General features: G+C 38.1%; 1 protein-coding gene across 2 annotated transcripts in view; it reads right to left on the reverse strand.

Moving 5' to 3' along the window:
* The window catches only part of SGIP1 (SH3GL interacting endocytic adaptor 1), a 237917-nt gene that overhangs the window by 74383 nt on the left and 146054 nt on the right, over nucleotides 1-17480 (reverse strand). For both annotated transcript variants that reach the window (XM_044944884.2, XM_044944883.2), the window contains 7 exons: nucleotides 15903-15914; nucleotides 12679-12703; nucleotides 11590-11641; nucleotides 9300-9385; nucleotides 5992-6084; nucleotides 4542-4616; nucleotides 1937-2428 (listed from right to left, as the gene is read on the reverse strand). In XM_044944884.2, coding sequence (XP_044800819.2) covers nucleotides 1937-2428; nucleotides 4542-4616; nucleotides 5992-6084; nucleotides 9300-9385; nucleotides 11590-11641; nucleotides 12679-12703; nucleotides 15903-15914 — 835 coding nt within the window. The remainder of the gene's footprint in view (nucleotides 1-1936; nucleotides 2429-4541; nucleotides 4617-5991; nucleotides 6085-9299; nucleotides 9386-11589; nucleotides 11642-12678; nucleotides 12704-15902; nucleotides 15915-17480) is intronic.

A 17480-nucleotide genomic window follows, 5' to 3' on the forward strand; every position in this document is an offset into this window, starting at 1 on the left:
GATGACAGTGTGTAATACAGGTGCATGTCAGGGTCAGATAAGTTCGTGATATTTTGTCACTAAACCTTGCAAGGGCTCCTGGAGGGCATAGTGGTTAAGAACACAGGCCTGGGATCAGATAGACCTGAGAATGAATACCAAGTCTATCACCTCTAGCAATGTAAACTTAGGCAAATTACTAAACATCCATGAGCCTCAGTTTTCATATCTGTAAAATGGGGGAAATAAGAGTATTCACCTCATGAGGTTGTTGTAAAAATGAAATGATGTGCATAAAGTTCTTAGCATGAAGCTGGGAAAAGAAACTATAGCTGTTGTTCTTATTGGATAAATAAAGGCTCCCTAGGACCTAGGTAAAGAAACCTGATGATTTTGTTTTAGCACAGTTTTTCAAACTTAAATTTTATTATTGAACTGTTTTCCCTTTCTGGTGAAGGAGGGGAACACCTGTGATACAAAACACTGATTTTGTGTACAGTACAGAAGATTCTCCAGTCCTCTCCTTGATTAGCTTGGATGCTCTCACTTTAAAGCTCAGAGCAATTTGCAAATGCAGAGCAAACACTGAAAGATGTGCCCTTGAAAGCAGAAGCAATGATGACTATTAGAACAGAGACAAACATATTTCCTTGGTGTCTCTTAGTAGATTTGAATAATTTAAACTTGGTCACCTCTTTCAAAGCAAATAAAAAACAAATAGCCCTTGACACCCCTGAGAAGGTACCTAACAAAAAGGACAGGAACAAGAGAGCAGGCACCAGAGGATCTTGGTAGACAAACAGGAGCACGAATGGAATGAGTGATACAGAAGAAGAATGCGTTAGGAATATCGTGATCTTTCCTGGGTATGCATGGCAGTTCCCATCCTTTCATCATTAGAGAATACAAAATGAAGCTTCAAACAGGAAAATAAAAAAAATCAGATTCCATGTCAATATTTGCATGTAGAGTCCCAAAAGGTACATTTGTGACAAACTGCTCCATCACCTGTCACCACACTTAGAACTGACCTTATAGGCTGACTAGCCTGTCAAATGATGACATCAGAGAGCAGTTTGTTTCAGTGGCAGCCTGATTAGGCTGGAGATGCAATAAGGCAGCCTCTTTTTTGCTGTCCTCTAAAATCTCCTTTTCAAATCCTACTTCTTTTTCTCTGAAATAGTTAGAGAAGTTAACATAGTTTTCCCCAATTAAAAGAAAAAAAGAAATAGAAAACACATATACCTACAAAAATCAGGGCTTTTGGAAAAAATATAGATTTATAAGCTTATAAATCAAATAATGTCTGAGGATCGAATGTATAACACGGTGATTATCGTTGATAACACTGTATTGTATGATTGAAATTTGCCAAGAGAGTAGAGTTTAAATGTTCTCGTCAAAGAAAAAGAAAAAAGGTAAGTATGTGAGGTGATGGATGTATTAACTTGGTGGGAAGAATATTTCACAACGTATGTGTGTATCAAATCATCACATTGTACACTGTAAATATCTCATAATTTTGTCAGTTATATTTCAATAAAGTGGAAGAATTAAAAAAACAAAACAAAACAACTAGGGCCCCTGTGGAGACATCTGATGAGGAAATCAGACATTTAACTTGAAGCACATTTTCTGTGAAACCTGTCTTTCTAGAACTTTCCTGAATTCTAAAAATGACATCAGAGCTTTCTTTAAAAAATAGAGATCTTATCTGCAGGGTGGAAGGGCACTCCTAAGGGTCAGGAGTGCAGGGCAGGACACATCCACAGACTTGCACTATGACCGCGAGCATTCGATGGACTAGGACATGCCACAGGGCACAGGACACCCACACCAAAGGAGGGATGGCTGAAGCTCTAAAGCCAACTGCCAGGCAGGAGGAGGGTGTTGCTCACACTGCAGCAGCCACGGCCATTCCCGGTCACACGAAGCACACGCAAACAGTAAGACGTACCACTGGTGGTCCCCGCACCACTGCCCGAGCCGGGTCCGGGGGATGAGACCACAGTCCTGTAGGTGGGTGGTGGTGGGGGAGGCGGAGTTGCTCTCTGTCCCAACCCAAAATCTTTAGGAGATGAGATTGTTTCTAAGTAATCATCTTTAATGAAGTTCTGCTCAGCGACTTTCTTCTGGACTTCTTCTAAATTGAGCGGCGATGGTACACTGCGAGGAGGACCCGGAGGTCCTGAGGGGCCAGGAGGACCCGGGGGGCCCGGAGGTGGGGAGTCAGCTGGGTTGTCTGAGGCAGCTGGTGGGGACACCACCTTTTCCCTTGGAGTCAACTCTGGAGTAACACGTTCCGGGGATGTGTCAGAAAAATGGACCCACTTGTCTTCAGCATTAACAGCAACAGACTTGGGGGATAACACGGGGCCAAAAATGCTGTCCAAATCACTGATGGATGGTAGCTTTTCAATTTTGACCTCTGTGGCTGATTGGTCATTTCCTGTGGTTAAAGTAGTTGATTTTAAAATTTAATTGACTTTGTTAAAATTATTTGTATAGGAAGTGGGAGGGGTGAGGCAAAGCCTGATAAATAGGTTATCTTGTGAGGTGCCAAATTGGACATATTTCATGATGGAAAAATATCTTGATTGTAGTTGAAGGGGAGGAGAGAGTTCCCTGCCTCTATATTGTGAACATTATCTTTTCTGCTATTATTTACCCTTGTGTGAGGTGATCTGACTTGGCTGCATCTACCATCACCAGAAGCTTGAGCATGCAACTGCCCTCCAGGGCTGCTCAGAAGAGAGCGAAGTGTGGTCATTCTGAGAAGGCATTCTCAGAAGTGTATAGGCTCTGGAACTGCAAATTTCAAAAGGGAGGTCCCTTTGGAAAGTCTGGCCTAATGAAATACATAGGACACAACAGAAAAAGAACTGATGGCTGAAAATCACCCTCATATTTGATGAAGACTGTTTACTCTAGCATATTAAATGAAAGTGTTTGGTGAAACCAATGATAATATATGTTAGTTTAAAAAATTATCACATCATTAGAAGTTGTATATCTTCCACCTTGAACACACCAGAAACACAGCACAAAGATTATTTAAAGAGATATCCCCACATGAATATTTACAAATATACACAAACACACCCCACGCACCACACACATAGGATATTGAGAAGAATTGTTACATATAAACCCATTTAATAAGGAAGAAAATTATAAGAAACCTTTATAATTTCTTTTCTCATCAAGTCTAACCTGTTAATACCATAGGCATAACTGATATATATATATATATGAATTCATGAAATAAAAAGTCTGTTTTGCTTACATTTTAGCTTTAGCTATTCTTTTTAATTCTTACTAATAACAAGAGGAAAACTAAAACTATCTTCTATAGCCTGGCAGGAAGTAGTTGATAACTGAAATGTGAGGAATTGTACCATTTTTTAAACCAAGATTATTCAGATTAGAAATTGTTACCTAAATAATTGCAGGGCATGAGCCATTTTACATTTAAATAACTTTTTAGCTGTAAGAGTAGGCTTAGTATTCTTATATTTTCACATTTGAAAAAAGTTAACCTTCAAGGTTTCAAGGCCACAAATAAATGGGATAGCAGTTTGCCTGGGCCACAGTATTTATAATTTCACTGCTGGTAGATTTACTTATCTCTAACATATTCATGAGAATACAAGGGGCCAAAATGATTTGAACTTGTAAACACCTTTACCTGTGACACACTGGATGACTCTCTGTTGGGTCTGAATCAATATAAATTTCATCAGTGACTATGTCTTGCATTTGCTCTTGTTGATAAATACCCCCTCTGCAGTTATCAAACTCACCAGACTGCATAAATAGCTATGGATGAAGCTGCAATAGAATTCCAAAGGTGATGAAGAACTACATTCTAAGGACCCAGACACATAAAATAACTATTACTGCTTTTGAATTGCTAGTCCAGTAAGACTACGTACATTATAAATTGTAGGACTCCATAGTATTGATTTTAATAGATGGCAAAAATATGCCTTAGAAGTCATCTGTCTAAAGGCATGCTGCAGTTCCTTGCCATATTTCATCATCCTTACACATCGCTTTGCCATGGGGTAATAAATAATGACTACTGAGAAAAACCCTGCACCACCCAAGCTTACCTGTATGCTGCATATTCCAGGACCCATTTTATTATTATTGTGGACTACACAATATTAATTCTAGATAAAAACTTATCAGCTCTTAGAAAAATATGAATTATGCCTTGAGACTTTTAATTCTTCAGTCATTTAAAATGAGGTCCAATGAAGTGAAATGTCAATTAAACAATGGCTTTTGATATTGAGTTTTTATTTCTCTTATATCACAAATAAACATGGCCTTTGTTCAACCAAATTATACAGAGAAAAAAATGAGAAAGTGAACCTTTTTGTGAAACCTGGGAGTGATACTTAAAGAAGTGTACATAGTAAACTGCAGTGGAAGTAAAACTAAATGCATGTTCACGTTTAGTCTAGCCTATAGATTTCAACACATCAAAGGCATGTTGAGGTCCAGGGCCACTGCTGATTGCCACACCATCCTAGGACAGAAAAAATAAAGCTTACCTGGTCCAACTGTTAAGGGGGAGCCTGTTCGGGGTGGGGTGGCTGGTACATTTTTTGGAGGCAGTGGTGGAGGTGCTGCCAAGAGATGAGAAGCCATACATTACTGATCACTTTCTCCCTAAGTTATGTAATATTCCCAGATAAGCAGGATTTGGGCTTTCATTCATATTCTGCTATTGGAAAAGGAATAACTATTAGCAGTCCATATTTTTTTTTTAAGTTCAAAGTTTAGTGATTGAAGCAGGACTCATTCAGATTCTTCCATTTTATGGTAGGAATTTGTCAAAAGAAAGTCAGATAATAGCAACAATAATATCATTTCATTCATTCATTCCTTTGTTTTATAAGTGTCAAAAGCCACCAAAGTCCTGTGACCTGTACTAGGAATGAAGGACGGGGTTGAAAACAATGAGCCTTTGCCCTCAAGGAATTTACAACTGAATGAAGGAAGATTGTGGTCCCAGGCAACTGCAATCCAGAGTGTGGTCAAGGAAATGAGAGCAGCCTGGGTGAGGGGCTTTTAATAGAGTCAGGATATTATAGCTTGGATTGAGTCTGGAAAGATTTCTCAAAGTAATGTCTTGAATTTGGGTATATTTTTGAAATCTAAAGCAAAATGATTTGGGTCAAGGAAGAATGAACAGATTCCTTTGGTGGAAATTATAGCTGAAAAACATCCCTGGGCTAGAAAAAGTATTGTCTTACAGCCCAACCCAGACACTCATCCTTTTGAACTGGGCTGTCACTTTGTGGGCAAAATTAAGAATTTCAACAGGTATTCTTTTTTTTTTTTTTCATTTTTTAAATGTATGTTTTCCTTTCATTGCTATATCTGGTAAATCTGACGAGTTTCCTTTTTCTTCAGGACTTCTTTCCCCAGTTACCTGGAGTAGAGGTTAGGGGCATTCTGGAATTAAACAGGGCTGACGGCTCTGCTTTGAGATAAATGTGCCCTGATCTGTCTCAGCTTCTCTCCACCATATGGCATCATTCCTCTTGTTCTCCAGTTAAACTCTTTCCCCTCAAGGTGTCCTCTCTGTCCTTTGAAGCCTCAGTAGTTCTGTAGGACAAGCAGGGACCTTATCTGACCTGGTTAGCTCTGTGTTGTGCGCTAGCCCATGCCTAGAACATAGCAGGGTCTTTAGTCCACTTGCTTATCATGCCTACATAAGCCTATTGAATAAATGAATGAATAAGCCTGTGAGATGTCACACAGAAGCAGCTATGGTTCCAAGTTACTTATTTTACTTTATTTATTGTATTATTCTTGTCTCAACTGACTGTCCTAGGCCCCTTAACTCTAATGCTTATTAGAATAATATCTCTTCTTAATATTAAACAGTCCAAATGTTGCTTACGTAGACTTCCTAAGCCTTGCCTAATTTCACTATGTAGACAGACAGTAAAATGAGTCACTTATTTTTCCAGACAGAGCAGACACATAACTTACTTCCAGTGGGAAAAGGCCTTGTTAACTTTGGCGAATCCACGCTTGGATTAATTGGTTGGCCTGAACCCCATATCTCAGGCTGATCTAAAAGAACTGGAAACATAAAAAGAAAATTTCCCCGGGTGAGTTGAAAAAAGAAACATCCTGATTTTAGAACTTATAATTTCAAATTAAAGTAGAGCTTTACAAAATTATTTCTGCCTTGCCTCAGTCCTAGTAAATTAATTTAGAGATGTGTTGTTCCTGATTCTCTTCAATCAGAGAATGGAAAAAACAGCAGGCTGTGCATGTTTGTGTGTGTGTGTGTGAGCCCGTGTGCAGATGGGGTATCTGTGTGTGGACATACAGCTAAACAAAAACTTGCAAAACAGAGTGTCTGCATTCTTTTCCTGGTGGGTCACTTAAGGACATTCTAAATGTCAATACATTTCTGGCACCCACTTGAAAATACAGGCATTATTCCCATGGACATTTGTTTTAAGTTGGTTTATTAAAGTTTGCCAAGAATATGCTTCAAGAATGAAAATGTCTGAATTCTGTACAGTTCTTCTCACCTTTAAAGGATCCTATGGGATCTTTAAACAAGCCTTTTACAACATTATAAAGAGAAATGAAATTATTTAGAAATGATGAACATGTTAAAAGAACCAGAAAAAGAAACAAGTGCTTAGCCATCTAAGGGCTTCCTGTTGGCTCAGTGGTAAAGAACCTGCCTGCCGATGCAGGAGATACAAGAGATGTGGGTTTGATCCTGGGGTTGGGAAGATCAGGGGAGGAGGAACTGTCAACTCACTCCAGTGTTCTTGCCCAAAGAATCCCTTGGACAGAGGAGCCTGGCAGGCTATAGTCCGTAGAGTTGCAAAGAGTTGGATGGGACAGAGTATGCATGCATGTAGACATCTAAAGTCAATCAGGGCAATTGGTATTAGGCCTAAGGACAATGAATCTAATATTTCTTCTATTTTTTGTTTCTTCCTTCTGACTTTTTTTGTTGCTATGGTAATAATGTGATACACTAGTTCTCATCATCTCTCATGTGCCAGGGTCTCTGTAAGTACTGCCTGTGATTCATTATGTTGTAAAACACAGGCTGGGAATTAGTTGGATGTGGATTTGATCCAGCCTCCATGGGGTCGCAAAGAGTTGGACACGACTGAGCGACTGAACTGAACCGAACTACTAGTACCTTGGGCAATTCATGTAACCTCTGAGCTTCCCTTCCTTCAGTGCAGAGATAGTAAGAACCATCTCTAAGAGTTAGTATAAGTATTAAAGGAGGTAATGTATATAAATATAATGTACACAAAATACCTATCACAAGGCCAATAGCTATTATGATTTTTCAGTCCTCACCATACCACCACGTGGTTGATGTTGAGGAAACCAAAGATGACAGTGATTAAACAACGTGCTCAGCAACACGTGGTGAACATAGAAGAGCTAAGGTCTGGTCCCAGGCACGCATGCCTAACTCCAAAAAACGCACTTTCCTCTCAGGCCTTGTAAACTAGTGATAGAAGAATCAGTCAAAAATGTAAGAGTGGGTAGATAAGAAAAGTAGGTGGAAGAGCTAGTATGCTTGATGCCAAGGTTGGAACTTTACAGAACTTCAGGGGCTGAAAGCACCTAGAGTATAATCAGGCCAGGCTTACTGTGTATCTCCTCTTCATCACAGACCTCAGTGATGGTCTTAGTTTTGTCTTTTGTTTTAACACAAAAGCATACATTGTCCAATGATCTGACACAGCATTTTGTTTTTTCCATGGATTCAGTGTGGGATACCACTTTGATTTCTAAGAACTGTTTTCTATTTTGTATATCAGGTTTCCATATATGATGGAATTTTTTAATAGGTAGATTCAAACGTAGCAAATCGAACCACCTTCAGTTACTACGCATATCAGTAAAAGTGAGACTGATCCCAGATGAGTTAATACGACAACTGAGCAACCTTAATGCTGGGTCCCCTTTCCTTATGGATTCTAAGTTGCAGACCTTTAAATCACTGAAGGAGTATTTAGGGATGTTCCTTATTCACTTCCTAACTACATGATTGAAAAATACTCAGTTGTGGCTGCCTGCTAGTTGTCTCCCAGGATCCATTCTCCATTTCTGCTACAGTTAAAGCTTAGCTGGCCAGATGGCACTAAATTCTTTCTGAAGGGCTCTGGCTGGAAGTGGTGTGTGTCTCTTCCAGGTTTTGCTCTTACAAGAATTGGCAGTGAGTTCCATGGGTCCTCCCCGACACTTCTTTCTTCTGACTGGGACATAATGAGAATTTGAGCAGTCCCCTTGCACCCAGAAGTGAAGGTCACATGCTGGGGATGGCAGAGCTCCCCTTCCAGTCCTATATTTTGTACTTTGAGACTGTTTACATGAAACAGAAATAAAATCTATCTTGTTTAATTTACTATACTTTGGAGTCTTTTTGTCACTATCTGAGCCTACTCATTATGCTTTTAATTCTTATCGTCCTCAGCACTTTAATCTCCTTCACCAATGGGTCTTAGAAAAATCACATTTTATTATACGCAATCACAGTGTTCTTAAATGATTTTTTATAAAAAACATTCCATGTTATCAAACAGCTGCTGGAGATCCATGCATTAGACCTACATACATCTTAGGAACAGGTTAGATCCCTTTCATAAGGAGTTTATGTCAGTAAGGTATACATTATTCACAGCCATCCAAAAATGGTTAATATTTAAAAGTTAAAATATTTAATTCTAGGAATTAAATTTAGTAGGTAAATCCAACAATAACAGCCAAAATGATATTTCTCCCATAACATCTTTTTTCTAAGTTGTTAAATGATTTAAGGTCATTCCTGGGTCTTGAGTTTGCAAACAGTGTCTGTTCTGTGAGCAGTCCAATTGACACCTCCACTGATGAGGTGGACAAGAGAGAAAATGTGGTCATAGAGGCTAGATCACAATGACAATGATTATGATTAGGAATTTGAAGGTCTGGCTCCATAGTGATAGCAGTTTGGCTCATAAACCACCTACTCCCTGACCAGTGGGTTGTACAGATTTTCAGTAATTCTTATTGAAAGAAGAGTGAACTTGTTGAAGAGTGAACTTGTTAGCTCTTAGCTACCTCTGGAGGTAAAATTTCAAATCCTGAAATACTAAGAGGTCTGCAAACTAAACTCCCATGCTGATAACACACCTAGATCAGAACTATTCTTTCACATGAAGATCTAGTGATACATCAAAAACATGCCTCAAAAGACATTTACTCTAGACAAGTTATACTTTATTGAAAAGAAAAACAAATCCATAGATACACAGAGTTTTTCCTACCTTCTGTCTTCTGTTCCTCAAAAGCTGATTCTAATGGTGGACCAAAGAGGGGAGCAAGCGCCGTGGTGTCCTCTGAAGGTTTTTTGCTAAATCACACATATTACAGCAAAACATAGAGAAAGGAAATATTAATGTTAAAAGAGATATAAAGCCCTCAAATATCTTCCACAGTAAGGCTGATGTACGTGTGCACTTAGGTACATACATAAATATGCACTCACGCTCTGGAGAGGCTAAAAAGCATATATATGAAGATGTCAAATGTATGTGGACAAAAGAATTGGTAAGAGGTAAGATCCCTGGTTCTCAATGGGGCGCCAGGGGGCTGGTCCAACAGAAATAAGACAGAGAGAAACTCTTTCAAAGCATCAGATTCTCTAAACCTAGAAGAGATAATACTAAAGATAACTGTTTATTGCAAAGCACCTTCTTTTCATAAGATCTCAAAAACCATTTATATCTGTCTTCATTGCATCTCTGTGTTGTAGGTAATGCAGAGTATGGTCAGCGAATGTCAGGCACAGGGCAACTAAGGAACAAGCCACCAGGAAGTTCATCTTTGAATAAGAAACTTAGTCTACCAACTTTTAACTTCCACCCTCCCCACTCCACCCTACACAGTAGACTAATTATAACCTCCTAACACCTTAATATTGCACGTCTCAGAAAGAGAAGAATATTGAAAAATCAGGGAGAAAAGAAGGGTAAAAAGTTCAATGCTCATCCTTTTAACTAATTATTGCTTAAATCAATTATTAACAAGAGGTGCATAAATTGTCTCCATTTCTTCCCCAGACCTGATTTCTCTCATTGATTCTAATTAGTTTTATGTGTTTGCTGGGGGATAAGAGGTGAAGAGGAGAGGAGAGGGATTAGAGGAGGAGGGAAAGGTAAAAGGATCCAGCGTTTAGATAGAAATAGGAGTCTTTGCACGGAAACACCACTTATGTTCACAAGACTTACTTATCCCAAGGATTGCACAGTATGAAAATATAATGCCTTGCCAAAATCAGAAAACAAAATAGAACATTCTTCTGGTGTCTGATGTAGAATGTATCACAAAACTGTATCCAACTAAACAGGCTGCTCTTTTTTAAAACACTTTTAATTGCAAAATAATTGGTTTACAATGTTGTGTTGGTTTCCGCCATACAAAAATGTACATCAGCCATAAGTGTACAAATGTCACCTCCCTCTTGAACCTTCCTACCCATCCCCCCATCTCATCCCTCTGTGTCATCACAGAGCACCAGGTTGAGCTTTCTGTGTTATACAGTGACTTCCATTACCATATTTTCATATGGTAATATACATACATCAATGCTATTCTCAATTTGTCCCACCCGCTCCTTCCCTCGTTGGGGCCACAATTCTGTTCTCTACATCTGTGTCTCTATTCCTGACCTGCAAATAGGTTCATCAGTACCATTTCTCTAGATCCCATATATATCCATTAATATATGATATTTGTTTTGTTCTTTCTGACTTACTTCACTCTGTATAACAGGCTCTAGGTTCATCCACCTCACTAAAACGGACTCAAATTCATTTGTCTTTGTGGATGAGTAATATTCCATTGTATGTATGAACCACAACTTCTTTTATCCATTTGTTTGTTGATGGACATCTAGGTTGTTTCCATGTCCTGGCTGATGTAAATAGTGCTGCAGTGAATACTGGGGTACATGTGTCTTTTTGAATCATGGTTTTCTCAGGTTATATGCCCAGTAGTGGGATTGTTGCATCATACGGTAATTTTATTCCTAGTGCTTAAAGGAATCTTCCTACTGTCTTCCATAGTGGCTGTATCAATTTACATTTCCACCAATAGGATAAGAGGGTTCCCTTTCACCACACCCTCTCCAGGGTTTATTATTTGTAGGCTTTTTGATGATGGCATTCTGTCCCATGTGAGGTGATACCTCATTGTAGTTTTGATTCACATTTCTCTAATAATAACAGGCTACTATTTGTAGGGCAATATAATCATAGTTCAGATCAGCATTCCATATACCAAATGATGTGTTCCCATAGACCTTGAACTCTCTCATTAGTGTAGGGGTGCATATTCTGATAGATGTTACTTTAGATGACTACAGAGTACTTCCTTAATGGTCTCCCTCGGTCTGCACTTAGGTGAAATGATAACATATTTAAATCTGCGATGACCTACACACAGGGCAGACCCTTTGTTATTAGATGCTGAGAGTTTAGCTCAAAGGAGATTTGTTCCATTGTTACCAGGGCATGATACCTTGCATAAAACACAACTAACATCTTTCATACTCACCTTATGAGCTCTGGAGTTGGTGTGGAACGCCTGGGTCTCGCTACTTCTTCACCTGATGCATAGGACAAAGAAAGTTTTTAGGCATATTTTTACCATTTTTTCTTTTATGTCTTATGAGCTATGTTTGAAAACAGAGATTTAAATCCCACGAATAGGCAACTCCATGTGAAAACTTTGCAAGACAAACCCAGGAACAAACTCTCTCCCCTGGCAATGCAACAGTCATATATTAGGCATAAGTAGTAGCATTTTCTTCGGCATTTATAAAACCTTATCAAGGAATTACCATGATGAGCCATCAAATGGAAGATCTGTACACTGCAGAGCTTAGTGGAATAGCACACTGTTCTTTGAAAGCCTGTTGCCTTGATCAGTTCTGCATTTCAATTACCATGAGAATACCAAGCCAGGCCATATGTACACAGTGCATGAATCCAGCATTCTCTGCCTGTTCTTTTCTTGAAATGCCAAGAAAATGTTATACCTTTAACTAGGAACCATTCATTTAAAATTTCCTAGAATGTGCTGTATGCAGCAGAAGAAAATCATGCCACATGTATATTATAACCTATCTCACATCACTTTGGTGTACTAAAATTTTCATATCAAATACACAAGAATGGGCATTGCAGCTACCTTCAGTTCCTTCTGCCCTCCTCCTCTCCCTACCCCAATTAGCAAACACACACTTGATTAAATTCATTTCTGAAGTCAAATGATACAGCATGTGTGCTCAGTCACTTCAGTTGTGTCCAATTCTTTGTGACCCCATGGACTGTAGCCTGCCAGGATCCTCTGTCCATGGAGATTCTCCAGGCAAGAATATTGGACTGAATTGCCATTTCCTTCTCCAAGGAAGGTAATAGCAATGTTTATTCAAAAACATATTCACTTTCAGGATTTAAATATTAATCATTCAGAACCCACTGAGCCCTTTTATCATTACAGAATTTCTTTGCTGTAGACATTCATCAGCCTTAAAAATCAAGCTCAAAAATTTATATGTCAAATGTATATATACTCCAAGATCCAGGGAACTGTTTTGTCTTTTAAATTGTACTCTATTTCTGGTAGCTAAGATATACTTACTGGATAAGTTCCTTTTAATTGCACCCTAGAATTAGAAATAGACACTATAAGGTTTAAGACCACATATACATACAATATGTATATTTCTGTCATTGCAATTAAACTGAACTTAAAGAAATGCAGATGGAGAAAAATGAATTTTTTTTCAGAATTGCATTCAAGTTAAAAATTATAGACACCCACATATAAATAAAATTTTCACTTTACTCAAAGGTTACCGAGAGGAAGGGAAAGTAATAAATATTCCAAACCAGGAAAAAAAAAAACAAACAAAACCCTTACCTGGGTAGATTTAGTAAAGTAAAGTTAAAAAAAAAAAATCTTGAAATCTAGCATACAAGAAAGTAAATCCAAGTTTAACTTATGTTTAATTTTTAAAAATTATATGTATGAGGTGTATTCTCTGCTCTTATTGAATGGGGTCCATAAGCTGCTTGTAGAAACAGTCATTAGTTGACTAATGCAATTTTTAAAGATTCATGTGGAAAATGTTAAAAACAAGGAAAATTTGAAGGCATTACCTCTGAATGGACTGATCTATTCAGGGAACCAGAGAATTCCATTCTTCCCTACTCATGCTCTCTACCTCAGTTTCTTTTACATGCCTGCCATAGGGGCACCAATCTAGCAAGTGGGAATCATTCCTTTAGCTCAAGGCATTGTGATCCTATTGGAATGCAAATTTCCCTGGCAAGAATAATCTGAGAAGGTCATTTTCAGATTTTTTTCAGGCCCTAGCAGAAACTTTTTTTGGTAACAAAGGATTAGTTCAAAATCACCATGAAAGGTTCTTAGAATGTGATGCTTCCAGAAAAGTAGACCACTAGAAGCATGGTCTCATAAGATGGGCATGGGTTGGCAGGGCCTCCTTAGGAGAATGACAGGGGCAGAGTTTAGGATGGGGAACTGCAAGAACAAGAAACTTTTCAAAACTCATACAATTAAAAGTTTGGTGGGTGATAGCCAAACACACATTTATTTCTACTCCTACTTTAGTAAAGGCTCAATCTGGTGGTCACAGATTTTTCTTCTCTCAAATGATAGCATAACAACTTAGGACAAATATAGCATCTCTGTAACAGACCTGTAAGAATCTTCTTTCCCTCTTTCCTAAGGTTTTATCAAAATTTTGTCTCATTATGAAATCATTTGCAATAGCGGAACAGTTTCAGCATGAATAAGGATCCACTAGATGTTTTCTGGTGACTGGCCTAATCTCTCAAACTATATTTTCTGGCTTGTCTTGCCTAATAATATAATTTGCATACATGTGCCACATAGAGATTATTATGTTATTAGGAAAAATCTTTTTAAATTAATAAACACTTTATTTAATAAACATTTTAAATCAGTATTTTTAATTAAGTTAACATACTTGTTTCAATTAATGCCTATATTAAATAAATATGATCATTTAAATCAGCTATGGTCATTATGAGAGTTTTGATACAGGTTGGCTTTTGGAAAATAAGACTCCATAGACAAAATAATAAGACAACAATTGTTTAAATGTAATTCAAATGGTTTTTCAGGTTGGAGAGCCTCAAATAGTCAGATTTTTATTAAAAAGGTCTGAAGGAAAAGATTGGGGGCTTTAGATCCAAGTAGTCAATCATGAGGTTGACATTGAGGGAATAGGACCTATTTAGTATAAAGAGACCTGAAATTAAGGAGCTGGGGGACCCCAGAAGCTGTATTGAAGACCTTTTGATCTCTGTCTTACCCCTTTATTTAAAATGTAATACTCATGAAACCAAGAAAGATATACAGTTTATTTGTTTGGTATTTGTTGGTATTCATCATTTCCCAGTATATCAATTCATTTGAAAGACATTTATTGCTGAGAGGTACTAGACAAGAAGCCCCTGTAATATTTTACTAAATATTCCTCATGAATGAACAATCACTATTCAAGAGGAAGCAAGATATGGCAGAAATATGCAAGCAAACTGTTATTTAGAAATTAGAAAGAATAAAATCACATCAATTTAGAAAGGAACAGATGTTCGAACCATCAGCAGTAAGCGTTCATCAACAGAAAAGAAAGTCCCATTGTCCCTGGATCTGGCATACAGATCTCTGATGGCCTTGATGTCAATGCAGGACAAATCCAAAGCAAGGTTAAGGTGATATTGACCACACAAACCACATTCAGGAAAAACGCCTATTGATTCTAAAACCTTCTCCTCCCTAAGTGACCACATTTTCCTTCTCTAAAGGACTATCATTATAGGTAGACTGTGAATAGACTTCCCGCATTTTGAATTAGTTAATTCACTCTTTTCCTTTTATTAAAAAAAGGAGTAACTTGTCATAATCTGAGACGTTACCCAACTGCTGGACTGGAATCAGCCATATAGTCCCTGCAGGTGGTATTTTTGATCATCAACTCTGTGGCTTAAATTAGAGAACCACAGCTTGTCAGCTGGCACAGAATATTTGCCTCCAGGAGTAACTGATTGATCAAATTGGCATAGGCCTAATTTCCAAGAGCATTATTTCAGTTCCATTACCTCTCTCAAGGGACTGACCAGGCAGGTGGAGGTTATTTCAAACATAGCAAAGACTCTTCTTGTTGTTTCAAATTTATCACACTTTCAACCTAAGGAAACTGACTAAGATTTACTCTGGACAGTGCAAACTAATACTGGTTTGTCTTCAGTGATGAAATATATATATGTGACAACCTAGAAAGATTGACTTGAAAGCATGTCTATTTCTCCCAAGATAAAAATTATGATTATGCATGATTGTATATCAGTATACTGACAAATATGAGTTATGGTCCAAGGACTTATATTAAATTTAGGTTTGAAAACAACGTGGCTTACACATTCCTGGTTTTCTTTACAGTTTTCTTATTCTATTATCACCTTGCTATAAATGTCTATGCTGATTTCTGGATAATCTCCAGAGCTTGCATACATGCACACCACACACACACACACACACACACACACACTCACACACACCACATTTTTCACATTTAGCACTGGGAGTTGGGATACCTATTGTATTAGTTTAGTTTGTTATGGAAACATGCTCTGATGATCCTAAAACATGCTCTTGACACATATAAGACCAGAGACTTACAGCCACTAAACCTAATTTGTCTGCCTCATTTACACTGGGTTATCATAAATTTAATGAGACAACCTGGCCACCTTGCCTAGGCAACAGTTATTTCTATACAGGTTTAAGGTAAAAATGTTGAGGGTTCTTACCGGGCTGCGCCTCTGTGATCAGCAAAAAGGAAGAGAGAACAGATACCTAGTCAGAGAATGATGGATCAGTCAACAGGCTTGGGTAATAGAAGACTTCATAAATAACTAACTAAACACTCACTCCAAGTAATCAGGCCAAAGGAAGGCAGGCAGTCATTGTGTTTGTGGCTTATTTAAATCAAGGAGGTTTTGGAGAACTTTAAAGGGAATATTATCCACTGTATGATATAGCTTTGCTAATGGGTACCAGTTTCAGTTATGTGTACGTACAGACAAAGCAGAAACATACAAGAAAACTTCACATGTCTTGTCATAAGGAGTTTTCTTCATAATGTTTGAGGAGGGGAATTTTAGAGACGGTAGTACAGAGAAAACTGTTTTCCCACACAATAGAGTGTTAGCACACATCATAGATGTGATGGATTTCCCACATAATTCAGGCTTTAATCAGAGTCTCCAAAAATCAGAGAGCAGGGTAAGAGATACCTCTTCTTTGCCTGGTTTTTCTCTTTAGTGTTTGGTGAAATGAGTGCTGATAAGAACTTTTTGAAAAGTCTGTGTTCTTGGCCTAGTGACTTAAGCAGCCTCTACAAATGGATAGAATGTGACGGGGAAGATGAGGAGCTCCTGAGAAGTGCAGGTGGGAATGATAAAAACTGTCCAGCAGCAATAAAACACTGTGGGCCAGATGCCTGGAAAAATACAAGATGCTGACATTCAACTTCTTTCTTTCACTCTTCAAACCTTGATCATGGCTGCTATCAATTTACCCCAACAACCTCTGGTTGCTCTCCCTCTTTAGGCTTTGTCTTTAGTAACACGAGTGACTGTGATGCGAATGGAGAAGCAGCTGTTTCTCAGTTTCATTTTCAGGAATATGGCTTAGCCCATGAGTTCACCAGAGGTTGCCTGGAACCCAGTACTGGCCAAATTTCAAAATCTGGGCAGGAAGCACAAACTCAGAAGTATCTAGAAGGTTGCTTAATGAAAAAGATGATTCTACCCTCTAGAACACAGACAAGAAATAAAAGCCTATAGTCATTTATACCTGGGGGCTTCCACGGATCTCTAGGCCAACTGCCTCTGTGATATAGAGAGCAAAGTGAGGCTTTGAGGTCCAGAGCTAGGAAATAGATACAACCAGAAACAGACTTGAGAGCTCAGGTCTGCTAAACTCATGTTTTTTCTAGGACATCAAGCCTGATGTTGTTGGAGGACTCCAAAGACAGGGAGCCAGGAACTGGTAAGTAAGCTAGGATTTTAGAAATACTTACTCCAGTTGATTTTACTTGTAATATTTTAGACGTTATTATGTGCCATAGTTTTCTGATTCTGTTCCATATTGATCCCACTTTTCTTATAAATATATGCATGATGCAATTTAAATAAAATTAGAAAAAAGGACACATGAATATGTATTTCTTGGCTTAAATTCTTTTACTGACAAATTGTTACTGTCTTTTGAGAGAAATTCAAGCACTCTTTTATATAAAGATTTAGAGTTTATAATTCTTTACTGACCAGGCTAAAGTTCTTCTCTAAAGAACTTTGTGGGCATTTATGATTTTAGCTTTAATT

Source organism: Bubalus bubalis, chromosome 6 (genome assembly GCF_019923935.1).
Source record: "Bubalus bubalis isolate 160015118507 breed Murrah chromosome 6, NDDB_SH_1, whole genome shotgun sequence".
In the NCBI taxonomy this organism is placed as follows: domain Eukaryota; kingdom Metazoa; phylum Chordata; class Mammalia; order Artiodactyla; family Bovidae; genus Bubalus; species Bubalus bubalis.